General features: G+C 45.0%; 1 protein-coding gene across 3 annotated transcripts in view; it reads left to right on the forward strand.

Annotated features, from left to right (window-relative positions):
* The window catches only part of Map6 (microtubule associated protein 6), a 64,708-nt gene that overhangs the window by 30,395 nt on the left and 15,158 nt on the right, over positions 1-19,155 (forward strand). Inside the window, exons 2-3 of one of the 3 annotated variants that reach the window (XM_070034985.1) lie at positions 12,232-12,445; positions 13,657-13,856. In XM_070034985.1, coding sequence (XP_069891086.1) covers positions 12,232-12,445; positions 13,657-13,856 — 414 coding nt within the window. The remainder of the gene's footprint in view (positions 1-12,231; positions 12,446-13,656; positions 13,857-19,155) is intronic. The other 2 variants (XM_070034986.1, XM_070034987.1) reach the window with 2 other exon arrangements.

The following is a 19,155-nucleotide window of genomic DNA, read 5'->3' on the forward strand; positions in this document are numbered from 1 at the left end:
TCCTTTCAGTCCTGGGATGCAGCTATTCATTTGTTCTTCCTAGCATCTCCACTCACTGCAGTCCTAGGTGAGAACACTTAATTGCTCAGAGTTCCTACCCCATCCTCTGTAAAACAGCACTGGGAATACTGGTGCCTCTCTCACAGGGTCTCTGTGATCATGAGATGAGAGAATGGACAAATGTGCTTCTCTGGGTTCTTGGCTCCAACAAGAGTCCCTATCTGCCAACTGCTTTTGCTGTGATCATGACTAATCAGTCTCTTAACCAGGAAGACCCTTTCATGGCCTTTTGTTGCCAGTCCCTTCCCATACTGTACAGCAGAACACATGCACACGTATAGACATGCACCTGCACATGTGAACACATGCACACACATGCACACACAGCCACATGTGAAGAGCAATAACTATTTGGGGGAGTCCCCCACAACCAGCATCCTGCTGTTTAGCCCCTCTCCCTTCCACCACCACTAAATGGTTTGTCTCTTTTCTGCCCCTAATTAGCCCGGTGTGTGCCAGCTGCTGCTGGGCCCCTGGGACTCCCCTAATGGCACAGTGTCCTGAGGCAATAAGCAGGGAGATGGCTCATCCCATTGTTGAGAAATCACATCCAGGAGCCTGGGTGCGAAATGGTGCTGGTGGGCAAGGAGATGATTTCTGAGTTTCATGGAGTAGTTGTACAGATTCTCTCCTCTGCTCTCAGTCACTTCCTCTTTGTACCCCTCCCCCACAACTATCTGACTTTACTCCAAAAAGAGAAAGCCAAGTGATGGATGGTCAGGTGGTCGGCCTGCTCTCTGCTCATGCTGCATTTCTGTCACCCAGGGCAGTAAGACTTGCTCTGTGCCATATGTCCCAGGGGGGCCCTATGTCTCTTGGGTTCTGGCAGCCACTATGCTGTGTCATGAAAATTGTCTATTTTTCTGCTCTGCCCTCCATAAACTAGGAAGCTCCTTGTCTCTTATTCCGGGTGATGATACAGTGCCAGGTTGAAGACCTATACTCTGAGCTCTAAGACTTATGCTTTTCTCTCAGCTTGTTTTCCTCACCCATAAACCGGAAAGTGTGGCTTTATCTGGACAGGTAGCTCTGAGGATGGCACAGGATAATAACTATAAACTGTGCCACAAGGCTGTGCGGTGGGTAAGGGCATCTGCCACACCATTGCTGTAGGCATTCCAGGAGAGAAATCATTTGTTAGAGTTCACTGGGTTTGCAATTCATGTCATCATTAAATAAAACAGACCATTAGTCTACAACCTCCAGTCTCTCTCTAACTCAGCTTCTCATTGTCCCCAAGTGTCCTGAGTCACCCCTACAAAGACCAGGCCACACTGTCATATCATTTCTATGCTCTGGTCTCAAGTAGCTCCACTGCCTCTAGAGTGAAATCTGAGCTCTGGTGCTTGTCACCCCACTTGCCATGCCACCTTATCTGTCTCAACTGCCCTTTGTGTGACTCTCAGCTCTTAAAGAAGGTAAGTGTCCAGGTGCCATTCAGCTCTGGCACTCTGCATTTCTGAGTCCTTCTATGCTTTACTCCTAGCTGCCCCAGCTGAGGCTGGGGACTCAGTATGACACCTGTGCTCAAAGGCCTCCCAGCTAGAAGCTGACACAGGCCTGTGCAGAGACCACGGCAGCCATATAGGATGCATGTGGCAGCTAAAGTGGATTCTTCAACCTGTCCAGGGATCATCGGTAGCTCATAGATCTGACCTTTGAGTGGGGTCAAATAAGTGTGTCCTAGACAAGCATTCTAGAAAGAGCATTAGCATCAAAGGTCACCAAAGATAGGAGGAACTCAGGACTGTGGCTAAGCAGCTGGGGGAAGGAGTGGGCCAACTGAGGTGACCTAAGCTGGACTGAAGCCCATGTCTGGCTAGGAGCCTGACCTGATCCTGTACAGGTGAAATTAGCACAGGCCGTGTGTGTGTGTGTGTGTGTGTGTGTGTGTGTGTGTGTGTGTGTGTGTGTGTGTGTGTGTGTCAGTGAGAGCCTGGGTGCTGTCCCTGAGCTTTTTTGTTCAAGGCTAGTGCTCTATCACTTGAGCTGCAGTTCTACTTTCCAATTTTTGCTGGCTAATTGAAGATAAGTATTTTACAAACTTTCCTGCCTGTGCTGGCTTTGAACTTTAATCCTTAGGTCTCACCCTCTTGAGTAGCTACGATTACAGGTTCCAAGCTCCTTTTCCTACCACATTTTATTCTATTTAAATAATAGGAAAACATTGTGGATCTGATTTTGTTCTCTATATGGAAATAGACAAATGCAAATAATGAGAAAATGTCAGATTATAGCTGGTTATTCACTCTTGAATTGATTTCTGGTCCTTCCAGTCACTAGTTTTTGTGCCCTTGAGATTTCTCATCTACAAAAATCAGGTGAAATCTGCCAGGGGCTGGTGGCCCACCTGTACTCTTTGCTACTCTGGAGAAATTAAATCATATCGAGATCTGAGATCAGATCAGATCTTCAGATCTGAGATCTGGAAGATCATGCTTCAAAGCTAGCCCAGGCAGAAAAGTCTACAAAACTCCATCTCCCAACTAAGTGACAAAAACTAGTACTGAAGGTGTGACTCCAGTGGTAGAGGGCCAGCCAAGTAAATCAAGCAAGTAAACAAAGCAAGTACAAGTCTTGAGCTCAATCATCAGTACCAGGAGAAAAAAAGAAGAAGATAGATGAATACCAGCTTCATTCAAAGTATGTGTCCAGGAAGCATTAGCTTCTCCCGGCTTTGATGAATTGAGGGACTGAAGCAGGCCTTTGAGGTACAAATGAATAGTTGCTTTTCTAAGGAATGTGGACTTTCTACTAAGGGGTCCATGTACTATGCCAACTTGTATCTTTAGCTTCTTTGTCCTGCTTACTTTGCTATATTTGAAATGTACTTTGAAATCAAGTTCTCCAGTAGAAACTTTAAAATGCTTCAGGCTTCTTCAGGGCTTGTTCTCTGGAGCTTGAGATGAAGGGCTGAATGGGCCAATCTAGCCTGATTGGAAGGCCTGACCTCAAGGAAGTTTTCACATTTCTCTGAGACCTGAGGGCCTCTAGTCTGGATACTGCTTAGAAATAAAGAACACGGAAGTGGCGCTGTAGCTCAAGTGGTAGAGCGCTCGCCTTGAGCTGAAGAGCTGAGGGATAGCACCCAGGCCCAGAGTTCAAGCCCCACGACCGACAAAAAAAAAAAAAAAAAAGAAATAAAGAGCAGTGGTGTGAGTGTGAATGCTGCCCGCCTCTCACACAGACAAGGAAGAAGGAAACGCACATCTGGGCCCTTCTTTGCCCCTAAGGCAGTTGACTGTAAGGGCATCAGCCACACTGAAGCTCCGTCACCCTGGATGCTAGCCTCGGCAGGGGATAGAATTTTTCCACTGCTGCTTTGTGATGATTCTAAGTTCCATTTTTGAGGAAATGTCTCTGGATCTCATGGCCCAAAAAGCAGTCTCACATTTCCTCAGCCTCTGACACCTCTGAGTGTGTCTGTTACTTCTCTCTTGTGAACAGGGTGCTGAAGAACTTGCTGGACATAAAATTGCAGTGTGCAAATAAAAGCTGCAGAGCCTTGAAATGTTTGTTGTGCCTGGTAAAGGAAGCCTGTAATTCACTCCCCAGCCTCCTGGCTCCATCCCCCACAGGCTGCACTTTCTCTGAGATACCCCAAGACCCCAAGACAAGGTGTGGGATTACCCCCTGTGAATGATTGGCCATAACAAAAAACTGCAACAAAATATGCAACATGTCTATAATCCCAGCTACACAGGAGGCTGAGATCTGAAGATTGCAGGTTGATGCCAGCCAGAGCAGAAAAGTCCACGAGACTCTTACCTTCAGTTAACAACCAAAAAGCCAAAAGTAGAAGTGTGGCTCAAGTGGTAGAGTAAAAACAGTTGAACCCAAAGCCAAGTGAGAGCTCTGAGCTCCACCCTGGATACAAAGCAACCAAAACAGCATTGTCAGCCTTACTTGCTTAATAAGGTTGCACCCAATATTATTTAATAATTCCTGAAATTTAGTCATGCTCTAGAATAAGAGACTTGGATTCATTTGTCTTTCTTATTAGTCATCACTCTGAGCCATGACACTTAGAATTGCAGGCCAAAGGACAGCAAGGTGAAAGACTGCATGCATTGTTAATTCATGTGCTCAGCAAGTGCTTATGGAACACCAGACCTGCTTCAAGGGGCAGCAGGGTTAAGACAGGCCACTGTGGCCCACCTCCCTGCCAGCGGTGGGTACTGTTGTACTTTTTCCCTATTGACAGTCTCTGTGAACAAAGTGATAATTTCTAGTGGCTTAAAGATGCAAATGTAGGGCTGGGAAGGTGGCTCAGTGGTAGAGCGCTTGCCTTGCATGCTTGAGGCCCTGGGTTCAATTCCTCAGCACCACATAAGCAAAAAGAAAAAAAGCCGGAAGTGGTGCTGTGGCTCAAGTGGTAGAGCCTTGAGCTGAAGAGCTGAGGGACAGCGCCCAGGCCCAGAGTTCAGGCCCCATGACCGGACCCCCCCCCCAAAAAAAAGATGCAAATGTAAATTAAATACATAAACATGAAAACCATAATTATTGATATAAATTGTAGAGTAGGGAAGGAGTGTTATAGTGTAACCTCAGGAGCAGATATCTTTTTTCTTTGAGGTGGGGTATCACTGGCCTTGAACTTGTCATCCTCCTATGATGGCTAGCTGAGGGCTAAGATTACAGGCATGCACTATCATGACCAGCATTTTTAAGTGGACATGTTGTAGTATCTCGCTGTGCTTTATTTGTTTTTGTTCGTTGTAGGGCTTGAACTCTAGGCTGGGCACTGTCCCTCAACTCTTCAGCTCAAGGCAAGTGCTACCACTTGAGCCACAATGCCACTTCCTGTTTTCTGGTGACTTATTGGAGATAAGAATCTCTCATGGGAAGTGGCGCTGTAGCTCAAGTGGTAGAGCGCTCGCCTTGAGCTGAAGAGCTGAGGGACAGCGCCCAGGCCCAGAGTTCAAGCCCCACGACCGACAAAAAAAAAAAAAAAAGAATCTCTCATGGACTTTTCCTGCCCGGGCTGGCTTTGAACCATGATCCTAGATCTCAGCCTCCTGTTTAGCTAGGATTACAGGCGTGAGCCACTGGCACCCGGCTGCATCTTTTTTTAATAAGTCACAGCCACCTTTTAATTTTCACAATAATAATCATCAAGCAATGTATCTTTTGAAAAGTAAAAATATTTCATTTTGATGAGTTTTAGTTTCCTTCCTTCCTTCCTTCCTTCCTTCCTTCCTTCCTTCCTTCCTTCCTTCTTTCCTTCCTTCCTTCCTTCCTTCTTTCCTTCCTTCTTTTTTCCCCTCCTTTCCTTTCTTCCTTTCTTTTGTCCTTTGTTTCTTGGTTTTGGTTTTGGTGTCCTAAGAAATATTTGCCTACTCCAAGATCACAACAATTTTCTCCTGGAAGTTGTATGGTTTTGAAATTTTCATTTGGGTCTACAGTCCATTTTGAAAGAATTTTTGGGTATAATATAAGGTAATGGAAGAGATTTGTTTTCTTTTTGTGTAGCTGTCTAGTTTTCCTAGAAACAGTTGTTGAAAAATTAATCATTTCCCCCATTGAATTACCTCAGAACCTTTGTCAAAAATAAATTGGCCCCTGGGCACTAGTGGCTTATGCCTGTAAACCTAGCTGCTCAGGAGTCTGAGATCTGAGGGTTACATTAGAAGCCAGTCTGAGCAAGAAAGGCCATGAGACTCTTATGTCCAGTTAACCTCCAGAAAACTGAAGTGGTACTGTGGCTCAAAATGTTAGAGTGCTAACTTTGAGCAAAAAGCTGGAGGTCAGTGCCCAGGCCCTAAGTTCAAGCCCCAATAGCTGACAAAAAAAAATTTTCAGAAGTAGAGCTGTGTCTTAAGTGGTAAAGTGCTAGCTTTGAACAAAGAAGCTCAGGGACAGCACCCAGACCCGGAGTTCCAGCCTTAGGACTGAGGTGCGCACACCAGCATGTGCACGCATGTGTACACACACACTCTCTCTCTCAAAAATAAACTGGTCTTATAAGTAGAAGCAGAGCCCCTTGCAGTACCAGCCAGCTTCCTGATGTGAATACTCTTACAAGACTGCCAGTAGTTTGATAACCAGCTCACCAAATTCCTGAGAACTTAATCATCAACTTTATAAGCCAGTATGAGTCAACTTCAGCACACTGCTCAGTACAAAGATCTGGACTATTTTCTGTTCATACATTCCTGTGTCTAACTTTGTGCTAGTCACACAGTTGGTTATTGTAAGCTTTGTTAAGCCTTCAAATCAGACAATGTAAATCTTCAGATTTTATTTCTTTCTTTTTTATTTGTTGTACATTTTAAGATCAGTGTGGCTTTTTGTTGTTGTTGTTTTGATTTGATTTTTGGTTTTGGTTATTCAGACAGAGTCTTGTTATTTAACCCAGGTAATCCTTGGCTTAAATTCATAATCCTTCTGTCTCAACCTCCTGAGTACAGGGATTATAGGCCTGCACTACTATACCTGTTTTAGCTTGTCATTCTCTACTTGCCATTCTCTTCGAAAACAAATAGGAAATTGTTTAGAAGTAATTGATCAACTTCTAGATAATTCAATCTGAACACTGTTGAATCTCCCTAGTTATGAACATGATATATCTATTTACTTATATTTCTCTAATATATTATTATGTAGTTTTATATTTTATATAGTTTTCAGGATATTGAAACACAAGGTATTGCTCTTTTTTTTTTTTGTCTTCTATATCTCATTGTTACAATGGGTCAACTGTATCCCTATTTAAACATTTTGTTTTTTCCCTTCCCCTCCCCAAATTAGAGAAGTATATATACAAGAGGCAGGGCACTGGAATCAAATACAATGAAAACAGGGGTTATACTGTTGGGGAGGAACATCCAAAGAAACAAAAAAAATCACATGGTACATTATAAATACTTTAGAAACAATAGCAAGCAAGAAAAAAAAATTGTGTCCCTATCCTGGGGTTAATTTCACAACATCATCTCATATGGTCATACGTACATAGCTTTTGACCTTTTCTTTTTTTTCCTTTTTGACCTTTTCTATCATTAAATTCCTACGTATTTTATTCTGTGTGATGATAGAACCCATTGATCCTTTTAAGTTTTTGCTTTATTATTGCTAGTACATTATATGGAAATATAAATGATTTTTGTATGTTGATCTGATATCCAGCCACCTTGATAAATGCACTCAGTGTTCCAGTAACTTTGTTTAGATCCTCAAAGAATTAAACTGTTTCATCATTTTAGCAGTTGTAATTTTCAGCTGTAGATGAGTGAGTCTACACATACTGTAAGACTGCTACCCAGGCCACAACGGCTCTGATTCAGCCTATGAGTAGACTCAAGTGACAGCTATATTCTGCCATTTCCTTAATGAGGGGACCTAAGTCCTAACTCCTGTCAATGTCAACTCTTATCCAGAGAGAGAAATAGAGAGGGAGAGAGAGAGTTTTCCTTAATTTATTTTAGAATATTTCCATCTGTGCTGTACATGTGTTTATCGGATATTAATAGATGGGAAGAATAATCCTTCCTGGTTAGAACACTGACATGTCTATATGTTTTTCTTTTCTCCCTCTCACAATAGCAGCTGAAATACCCATGCAGGTATATAGATGGATATAGATGCATAGATCCCCAATCCACTCATTTCTGGCCAGAGGAAGCAATCTTCTCTCTTCTGAAGGGAAAAGAAGGTTCTCTAAGCTACCTGCAATCCTACAGATTCTTCACTTTTTTTTTTCTTTCCTGGTCCTGGGGTTTGAACTCAGGGCCTGGGCTCTGTCCCTGAGCCTCTTTGTCCTCAAGGCTAGCACTCTACCACTTGAACCACAGTGCCACTTCCAGCTTTTACTATGATTAGTTGGAGATAAGAGTCTCACAGTCTTTCTTGCCCAGGCTGCCTTTGAACCACAATCTTCAGATCTCACCCTCCAAGGTAGCTAGGATTACAAGTGTGAGCCACCAGCACCCAGCTGTTCTTTACTTTAAAAAATATTTTATTTTATTTTTGAATTATCATACATCTATAGTATGACGTTTGACTCTGATATTTCTTTTTTTTTCTTTTAGTGCTGGTCCTGGGGCTTGAACTCAGGACATAGGTACTGTTCCTGCACTTTTTTGCTCAAAGCTAGTGCTCTCACACTTGAGCCACAGCTCCACTCTGGCATTTTGGTGGTTAATTGGAGATAAGAGTCTCATAGACTTTCATACCTGGGCTGGCTTCAAACTGCAGTCCTCTCATCTCAGCCTCCTAAGTAGCTAGGATTACAGGCCTAAGCCATTGTTGCCTGGCACATTGTGATATTTCTAGATGAGTACACTGTGCGCTATAAACAAACACAGCTCCTTCACCAAATTCCCATTTCTTCCACCTTCCAACTCCCTTTTCAGAAAAGCATTTGAGGACTTTGTTATCCTGTCTATAGATGGATGGATGGATGGATCATGTCTTTCCACTTTCATTGCCCCTCAATATACCCTCTCTTCTGCCTCTCCCATCCTTTCCTAGGTAGCAGAGTGGTTTTTTTAAACCAATAGATCCTACTTTCTTTAACCACATCTTGACAATAATTTGGCACCTGACAGTGTCCTCTAATGACTGCCATCAAGTTCACAACGGAGTCTGCTTCCTTTCACTGAGGACAGTTTAATATCACAAATCCAGACAAGCTTTTTGAACATAGCTTTGACATGTTTCCATGACAACATAAATTACTTAGAAGTCTGTAGGAAGGTTTTAGACCATTAAGACTTAAAAGCACCATCGTTTTCTTTCATAATGCAGTTGAGAAATGTTGAAAATTTTATTGTGTAGAGGATAGGGAAAAAATTTGATTTCCCAAGTACCTTGATACATAATAAATAAATCTAGGGCTTATGGGAAGAGAAATGAAATTTTTATATGAATGTAATCCATTATTCCAAGTCTCTACTTTTGTCAAGAAGTGATCTGTACCAATTAACACATGCAGCTCTTCTTTTATTGTTCTTTTTGGGGGGTGCTGGCTGGGAATGGAACTGAAACTGGGGCTTGGGCTCAGGGACTCCTGCTGGAGCTCTACCACTCAAGCCACAGCCCTTGCTGGAGCAGCTCTATTCTTCACAGCAGTAAAGCTGGTTCGTTGTGCAATTCTTTCTTTGTTTCTTGTAAATGTCAGCCTTTTTCACATTAGAATTGAAAGAATGGTTTCCACTATTCTTCCACAAGTCTTTCTTTCCAAGGCCAAACCATCTCTAGAGCTGAGTCCCTCATGCCTCCCCTTTTCCCCCTCCTGGGACCTGGCTTGTCAATAACATGGCTCTCTTTCCTCCAGCCATGGGAGGAGGACTTCAGTACATCATCAGCTATCTTCAGAGGTACAGACACTGGCTTCTAGTTAAATAGGGAGAATTGGGGGCAGGGAGAGAGAAAGGTATGCAGAGGTATGTCACAGGTACCACCTGGCTGACCCTTAGCTCAGTCTTTGTCCCTGGAGTAGTTCTAGAAAAGTTTTCACTTTATTATTGGGACAGAACAGGAACAAGGTGGTCTGAATTTGTGGCTATTTAAGATAAGAAGACATTGCCTCTTTGAAGGGCAATTTGCTTTCTACACAAAATGATTATCAAAAATCATCACTTCTTCCTACAGACAGGTTGCAAAAGCACTGCAGCAGAGAGTAGCTCATATAAAGGGTACAGATGCAAAGTTGGAAGATTTATTTTAGTTAATTACCAGGATTGCAAAAGCATCTTTTAAGTTGCCTATTATGTTTCTATCTAACAGCCAGGGCTCTAGAGGCTGAAGCTGTAGACATATTCATAATGCAGGGGATCTGCGATAAGTTTTTCTTGAATAAACACTATTGTAATGCAGCCTAATACATTTCTGATAAAGTTATCTCCCATGGACTTTGTCATTCTGACAGAAAAATCCATAACCTTCACCTGGATTCTGTGACTAGCACTCCTCTAAATCCTTCACAAACAGCTGAGAATTGATGCAGCGTGGTCTAGAGCAGAGATATAACCCAGGTTTATCTCTTTCCAGGAATATATTGTCTCTGTTCTGGCCCAGGTTCCCTGCATCTCCTTACCACATTAATCTGTCTACATTTCACTGAGCCTAGAATGTTCTATGCTCAAGTCATTGTTCTGCGATAACCTTTTCCTTTCTTTATGATCTGGTGTGGCCCCAAGGGGGTGCCTTTTTATCAGCTTGGTTCACAGGCTTTGAGCTTCGCCACTTTGTAAGTATCCGTCTTTCTCTCCTTCCTTGAATGCTGGAGAAGACAGGTTAACAGGGAAGACTAGATAATTTGGTCCAGTGATAGGAAATATGGATGGAACATCCAAGCGCAGGCCTGAGCTGAACCCCAAATGTAACCTTGAAGCTAAGAGGAGGGTCTCTTAGTGGGTTCTCTCCACCTAAGAGCCTTCTCTGCTAGAGAACTCCAAGGAGCAGAAGGGCAAAACGTGTTGCCAGGTTCCAGGGGCTCATGCTTATAATCCTAGCAATCCAGGAGACTGAATTTGATGATACATTTTGAAGCCAGCAAATCTGAGACACTTGTCTCCAAATAATCAGCAAAAAGCTGAAAGTGGAGGTATAGCTCAGGTGGTAGAGTTCCAACCTTGAGTGACAAAGCTAGCTTTATCAGCTGACAGCATCAGTGCTAGCCTTATTTGACAAATGAAACTAGGGCTCCAAGCAGGAGGCCTGCTTTACCAGCTAGAGGCAGACACCCTCAAATCACTATGTAGTCCAAGCTGTGTCCAGAGGCCCCAGATAGCACACAGGCCTGAGCAAGTTCTCCAGAGCCTAGGAACTTCCATACTGAGTCTCATGCCCTTACCCAGGGGAACGCTTTAGGCCTCCAGCTATACCTACATTCATTTTACCCAGAGTCAAATATTGTCAACTATCAATTGCCTGGCTCTATGTCAGGTTAGAAACAGCTGATTAGAAACCAGAAGAGACTGTTGCAAACTCCAAAACTACACCAAGGCTTAAAAAAAAAAAAAAAAAAAGGTGGAAGGGACAGCAAATGAGGATGATGTCAGGGCCAGGACAATTGTCACTCAAACCTAATCACTTAAAGGCTCTCCTACACCTGCACTTATCAGTGCAAATCCTAGTTGTGACATCCATATGATAGCAGGACATGTGGTTTACTTAAGATGTGAACTCAAAGTGATTGGGTTGTTAAAGTTCTGGCACTATAAGAAGAAATGTTTCTGCTATTCAATGAGAGAAATGATCCTTAAGACTCTGGACAACAGAGATTGTGCATTATGAAAAAGGGAAAGGAGCTGGCCATTGTTCATAGGCCACAATGTGTGCCTGTGCTGTGTCACTTCCAACTTTTTTTTTTTTTAACTTTTTTGTTGGTCACAGGGCTTGAACTCTGGGCCTGGGCACTGTCCCTGAGCTCTAAAGCTCAAGGTGAATGCTCTACTACTTGAGCCACCATGCCACTTCCAGTGATTAGAGATAAGAGTCTCACGGACTTTTCTGCGGAGGATGACTTTGAACCATGATCCTCAGATCTCAACCTCCTGAGTAGCTAGGATTAGAGTCGTGAGCCACCAGCGCCTGGCACTCCAACTCTTACACCAGTAATCCCAGCCAATCCAGCAGCTGAGATAGGAGGATTGTGGTTTGAAACCAGCCTAGGCAGGAAAGTCTGTAAGAATCTTATCTCCAATTAACCAGAAAAGCCAGAAGTGAGGTGTAGCTCAAGAGTAGAGCACCAGCCTTAAGCAAAAAAACTAAGGGACAGACGGCATTCAGGCCCTGAGTTTAAGCCCCATACTGGCACAAAAACAACAATAAAAAAGAAAAGTTGAACTCTTTAACCTTGCACTTATCAGGCACCTGATATTTGTGTGACTCATAAATGACTGCCTGGCCTGGGGTTTTCAGCCTCATTTTGGAAACTGGGCAAACAAGGCCTAAAGATGAGAATTGCCTACCCATGACCTTATAGTGTCACAGAGCAGAGAGGGACCCTGAGTGTTCGCTCTGTGTGTTCTACCTGAGGCTCTACTGCTGTTGCCGTAACCTGGGTAGACTTGTCTGTGTTCAGGATGACAGGATGCTAAGTGGCCATGCTTTGACCAGTGCCCTAAGCACTAATCTGGAGCCTGGAGCGTGTGCACCAGCGGCAGAAGTGTTGTTTGCAGTCATTTGATGTCTCGTATCTCTTCTGCTTTCTTTGACTGACAGAAATGAATTCAGAGCGTGGACAGATGTCAAGCCTGTGAAACCAATCAAAGCCAAGCCCCAGTACAAGCCCCCAGATGACAAGATGGCTCATGAGACCAGCTACAGTGCCCAGTTCAAAGGGGAGGTCAATAAACCCACTGCAGCTGACAATAAGATCATCGATCGCAGAAGAATACGTAGCCTTTATAGTGAACCTTTCAAGGAACCCCCAAAGGTAAGAGGTGGTTTTTCTGGGGGAGGTCTATAGCACAGCCTACACCGGAGGGTATGCTGAAGCAGAGAGTGGGAGTGGGGCCACCTGCCCCCCCCCACCCACCACCAGCAGCTCCTGTCAAATAACTCCTTTCCTCTTTAGCATCAACTGTAACCTTTGTTAAATTCAAATGATATACATCTAAAATAAAAACAGCTTAAAGGCTGGCAAATTTCCAGAGAACTACTATCTGTGTTTAAGAAATCTAGAGAGGAAAAAAAAATGGCAGATCTTACCAAACCCTGAATCCCTTTGTCTTAAAAGAGCTGTTCTTCTGCTCCTAACTGGTTACAGGGTGGCAGGCCCTCTCATCTGGCTTCTCTCCCATCCAGCCCTGGCTCTGTATCCTTCTCCATCCCAATCTAGCCACCAGACCCTGGTTCCCTTCCTTCCTCAGTCCCTGAACACACCCAACTCTTGCTCATTCTTTCCTTGATAAAACACCCACCAGCAGCGTCCTGTCTGTTAAGACACACTGGACCTATCTGCTACAAGATGTGTTGCTAAGCTGGGTGTGATAGCTCATGCTTGTAATCCTATCTACTTGGGAGGCTGAGCTTGGTAGGATCAAGGTTCGAGGACAACTCAGGCAAAATCTTCTTGAGGCTTCAGGTGAAGCCTCACTCACTGCGTGTGGTAGTTCATACCTGTTCTCCTAGCTATACAGGAAGTATACCATGGCATCCAACAACCGAGACAAGGCCCCTCTCACATGAATCCTGGACTTCATGAGTGGTCGAAGGTCTACTCCTATTGCCTCTTCAGTACCAGACTGGAAAATGGGGCCCCACCCTCTGTGGCAGAGGGCAGAGAGCATTGCAGAGGTGACCCATGCCTCTCCCCATTTTATGGACTACAGTAAACTCTGTGCCTGAATTGAATGAGGTAACAAGGTAGAGGGATAACAGATCCTAGGAAAAAAATGATGTGGTTCACTGTCAAGGGTAATCCAGGGGGAGACTGGCAGAGTAGGGAGCCCATGTAGCTGGTGTTGCCATAGACTGACCCGGGAGCACAGAGAAGAGGAGCCAAAATTTGTCTATGTTGCTCTCCCTCAGCATCAAATGCTGCCTTGAGTGAGATTCTTGCATTAACACTTCTGTCTTTTCTCCCTATCCCACCCACTCCCTTTGTGTTCCTATATTTGTGCTCTGTCTGTCTGTCTCTCCAAGCAGGTGGAGAAGCCTAGTGTTCAGAGTTCCAAACCAAAAAAGACCTCAGCGAGCCATAAGCCCCCAAGGAAGGCCAAAGACAAACAGGTGGTGTCAGGCCAGGCCGCCAAGAAAAAGAGTGCAGAGGGTGCTGTCGCCGCCAAACCCGATGATAAGGAGCAAAGTAAAGAGATGAGCAATAAACTGGCTGAGGCTAAAGAGTAAATGTCACCGCACTTTCCTTTTATTCCTCCCTCTCCCTCCCCCTCCTCTCTCTCTCTCTCTCTCTCTCTCTCTCTCTCTCTCTCTCTCTCTCTCTCTCTCTCTCTCTCTCTCTCTCTCTCTCTCTCTCTCTCTCTCTCTTTCTTCTTTCCCTCTCAACAACAAAAAAAGGCCACAAAATTAATTAGAGACTTCCCAGCTGCCTTGTGCCTAAGTGTCCTGGGACCTCTTGGGCTGGCTTCTTGTGTGGAGGGATCCTATTTCACAGACCCTATTTCTTCTGTGGGTGGCCCTGTCGCCAGCCCAGGGACCCAGGCTCACTGGCTGTGCCCTCGCTGCTGAGCTGGCAAAGGACAGGACTTCCCTGGCCACCAAGCACACCTCCTGCTAGAGCTTGGCTGTGCCTGCTCTCAGCCCTGTCCTCTTGCTCCTCCCAAAGTCTGTGTCACTGCTGGATTTTGAACTTTAGATAAATGTTTGGGTGTTGTTTTTTTTTTTAATTCCCAGAGTTCCAAAGATGATCTGGGACTATGGAAGCTCAGCTTAAGCTTCAGCAGTTGAACATATTTATGGAAATTCTAAAGACAAAAACAACAATAACCTTGGCCTTAATATCAATGAAATGGACCTGTTTCTAACTTTAAGTCCTCTTCTAGAATCTTCTGTTAGGAGTGTGCCTGTGCTTCATTTCCTGTCGGTAGGCTTTGAACTGTATACTGAGTAATAGGTAGGCTGCTGGTGGTTGAGGCCACACCAGAAGGGATTAAAAGAAGAAGGTGCTGTACATGCCTTAGGAAGGTCCCAAGCATGGGAGTCTGCTTTCCTCCATCTGTGCTTGCACATCATCAATGCGGCCGAGCAACTGGCTAAGGTAACCAGAGAGGAAGGTCAGGTGTAGCGGACTTTTTGTTTCTGAGATGCCTAGGCGAAAAGTGTGACAGTGCTTCCTCCCTAAGTCACTCTTGCTTCTGCTCCATGAGAGACCAGCATGCTCAACTTCTGGTTGGCATTTCTGTGACGGAGGTGTGGGCTCTGAGTGTGCCCTGCTAAGGAATTAGCTAGTATCTCTTGCTGTACTCGTGTGTGTGTGTGTGTGTGTGTGTGTGTGTGTGTGTGTGTTTGTGTGTGTGTGTGTGGCCAAAGTCCCCAGGACAAGCAAGTGCCACCTGGGCTGTGCTAGACTTGTAGGAATTAGTCAGGGAATTGTGTGATGACACCTACCCCCCCTCCCCCAGTGCTTGTGAGGGAACCCAAAATGTCTACCAGAAATATTTTGTGAGCATGTGGATCACTCAACACCCTGTATTGCCCCTGTCTTGTGCAGCATTCTGAGCTGCAGAAGCCTCCTGGAGGCTTCTGAGGTATGGCGCTCATGAGGTATGGAGGGTCCCATACCTCAAACATCCCTTCAAGCCCTTTTGGCTTGGGAGAAGACAGCTCTTTCTCCAAGTATCCAGTGATCTGTTTACACTAGTTTCTTCATCGTCACCTTGGGGCTGATTGAAAGTCTGCAAATTAATTCACTATGTGCATGGAAGGCCCTTGTTTAACAATAGAAAAACTAGAACGAAGCTGGAGAAGGAAGTCTTGGTGCAAATGGTGCTTGTCTGGAGATGCCTAGAGTTGTTCTGCTTGGGGCTACTTGTTAGCCCATTGTAACATTGGCCAGAAAAGTCTATCAAGAGAATCTGCCAATGTATGGTTGCTCCTCCAACTGTGATGTTAGTCACATGGGCTCACATGAACCACGGCTCTGACTTCCCTGTAGAAGAATTCTGTGCTTTGCAAATACAGTGAATCAGGGTTTATAGGGCCCAGGGAATCACTCTTTCAGCATTGTCATACTGGGTGTCTTGTGTCAGGCACAGTGCTAGACTGGACAAGTAGCATAAAGAAATCTTTCTCAACAACACAGACAGGCAGACACACACGACATCACCACATGTATATGTGCTGTGACTGAATCCAGTTGGTATGTCCAAAGCTCCAGAGGCTTTCTACCTACCTTTCAGCCCCAGGGCTCTGTTTCCTACCCTCCCCTGCCTGAGACTTTAGGTGATCTGTATAGTGTCTTTTTCAAGCTGTTAATGAACTCCTTCTTTTTCACATACTCGCTGCCATTCACTTTGACTCTTGAATGTGTGTCACTTCACTGGCAAGAAACTTCCTTTGATTTCTACTGTTTACAAATAAAACTCAGCCAGTCTCGTTCTGTTTCCCAAACCTACTGAACGAAACGGATCTTGGTTCCTCAAGCAGTGTTCAGTGTTGCCTTTGTGAAGGTGACCAAGCTTCCTATGCCTGTCCCTCATTCTGTACATTTCCCTGGGGTTCCGTGCACTCTCCTGGCCAGAAAGCTGGGTTGGAGTCTTTCCCATTGTCTGCTTGGCCTGCCTGCAAAAATCCCACCAAAGCTGTGCACTGTTTTCCTCAGCTTTCAGTATACGCTGCCTGGGTTCTCACCCAGCCCCTGTAGCTGTGCCTCACTGAGCAGACAAGAAGTGTCTAATTCTGATTTTGTGGCCTAGGTTTTGTTGCATAACCACAGATGTCTATGTAATGTGTAGCGCACACCTCTCTTGGTGCTATTTCATTCCTGCTGTTAGTAAGAGAATGATAAAAAAAAAAAAATTCATGTATAGCCAATTGATTGTGACGTGCTTGTGGTCTGTGCTTGCTCAGTAAAAACAACCCAACCGTTTTTCCAATATAAATAAATGCTAAAGACGAACACCACTTTCTTGATCTTATTTCCTTGGTGAGGCCCAACTGAGTAGGTGAAGGAACTAGCCTTTGGCATTTGATCCGTTCTCTACAAGATGAGCTGTGCCCAGTGCTGGGCCTGGGCTTCTCCAGAATGCAGCTTGACTCTTTTAGATTGCCTCTCAGATACTGATTGCAAGCAGTCAGAGCTAAGTGTTGGGAAAATCGAAGATGGACCGGGAGATTGACTGACCAACAAGGTAGTGTAATGTTTTAATCTCATGTTACCAGACTAGTGATGGCTGCCTTGCCATGCTAGGAGGCTGAGATCATCTCTCCCCTCCCTGTGGCTGGTGGCAGTGTCAATTTTGGCTTTTTCTACATGCAGAGACAGTGAAGATCCTTTAATCTATGATCATGTTGGAAGATTCACCCTCAAGGGCTGGCTGGCTCACTGGGTGGAGTCTGAAGTGTACAGTCATGAGTGTCTATGGGGGTGCCGGAACAACCATGAGAGGCTCAGACCTGGGTCAAGCAGGCTGGGGAGTTGGGCACTCTGATGCAGCACAGGTTTATCCTGGGGCACCTTGGAGGGTGGGTGGCAGGATATAGTAGTCTAGGCAATGGCCTATAGGCAAGCAGGTCCAGAAATGGGGAAGTAGGGGGCTGGGGCAGAACCTAAGGCCAGAGCTATTTGATTGTTTTGGTATCCTCCTAGTGAAGTTGGGGGCAGACATCTGTGCTCTTCGTTTTCTCTACTATGTGTTGATTGGATACCTATTGTGTGCCAGACCCTGTTCTGGGCACTGGGGAAACCAGGATGACTGAGACAACCCACCTCTGATCTCAGGGGGGCCATAAAGGAGGAGTCCATTCTAGCTGGTTCCATGGATCAGGAAGGACTTCAGCCAATGGGTAGGTGTTGCCCAGGTGAAGAGAACTGAACCCCCACTCCCACCCCAGCATGCTGTGCAGAGAGATCTGCCCAAACAGAGATGTGGAGGGATAGTTTGCACGTGGGGTCAGGGCAAAAGCCAGAGAGTGGCAGCACTCGATGGTAGAAAAGCCTGGTGTCAGGCAGTTGGGTGGCTACTGACTGGGGTTTCCATTCCATCGCTCCCATTGCAACATGCCCTGCATGCCCTCCATGCTTCTCACCTTACCATGCCATGCCTCAGGTCTGCTCCTGTTCTAGGCTCAGAGCCCTAGGGCGAGACTTTTATTCAGTGGCTAGCTCTGGCTCTGAGTTGAGGGGAGGGCCTGTGGAGGGGGAGGCAAGACTCAACAAAGAGTAATATTTTTTAACTATATATTTGTTTTCCAGATGAATAGGAAATGTTCCATCCACCTGTCTATTTTTATATGAGGCAGAAATCTAAAACTGTTCAATAAGTAAAGCAAATGTATTAAACTCTGTTCGCTCACTTTTGACCAGTTAAGGGAGATACAAAGCAGGGATTGAGAGATGGTGAAAAAGACAGGAGAAAAACAGACAGGTAGAAAGGCAGGCAGGAAGGAGAAAAGTATATGAAGACACTGAGAATAATCTAAGAAAATGAGAAAAAATAAGATAACTCAAAAGGATAGGGGTGAAAAATAGGCAACAGAGCTGGGACCAGGTGGCTTATACCACTCTGGAAGCTGAGATCTAGAGAATCACAGTTCAAACCCAGCTGTGAAGCAGCAAAGTACTTGAGATTCCATCCCCAAAATAACAAGCAAAAGGCTTGACTGGAGGCATGGCTCAAGTGGTAGAGCACCCACTAAATAAGCAAGTATGAAGCCCTGAGGATGGGGATGAGAGCGAGAAAAGAAAGAGGAAGGAAGCTGGGTTCCAGTGGCTCATGCCTGTAACCCTAGCTACTCAGGAGGCTGAGATCTGAGGATCACAGTTCAAAGCCAGCCCCGGCAGGAAAGTCTGTGAAACGTTTATCTCCGATGAACCACCAGAAAACCAGAAGTGGCCCTGTGGCTCAAGTGGTAGAGCACTTGCCATGAGCTAAAGAGCTCAGGGACAGCACCCAAGCCCAGAGTTCAAGACCCACAACCGACCAAAAACAAAAAAACAAAAAAAAAGGAAGAAAGAAGGAAAGGAAGGAAGAAAGGAAGGTAGGTCTGTGAGATAGGACTTAAGCACTGCTTCTCATAGATCTAGGCAGTGCAGAGTCCTACCTCTCCTCCCAGCCTTAGTTTCCTCTGGAGATGGGGATAGTAAACTCAGAGAAGCAGAGTGGATGACCTGGCATGACAGTGCAAGGGACCCTATGGCAGACACCAGAAATGTTGCTTTAGGCCCTGCCCTTTCTAGTGCCTGAAAGCTGTGTGTTCACTTTCTTGCTTATAGATATGCAGTTAACAACAAGCTTGTTACACATACAAGGCAAATGCTCTAAAAAATATACTTTCTAAAGAATTCCAGCTAGTGAATTACCTTGAGTCCACAGACTGAATAACGTTCTGATAATTTCTACTTATTGCTCGCTTGTGAAGCTTTTCTTTCTATGAAAGCTGTGGGACAGGGGCTTGACCCATGTAACAAATGGAAAGGAAGCTTAACAGGAGGGGCTCTCGGAAGATGGAGGAAGGATGGAAACC

This window comes from Dipodomys merriami, unplaced genomic scaffold (assembly GCF_024711535.1).
Source record: "Dipodomys merriami isolate MVZ:Mamm:240054 unplaced genomic scaffold, mDipMer1.0.p SCAF_25, whole genome shotgun sequence".
NCBI lineage: Eukaryota > Metazoa > Chordata > Mammalia > Rodentia > Heteromyidae > Dipodomys > Dipodomys merriami.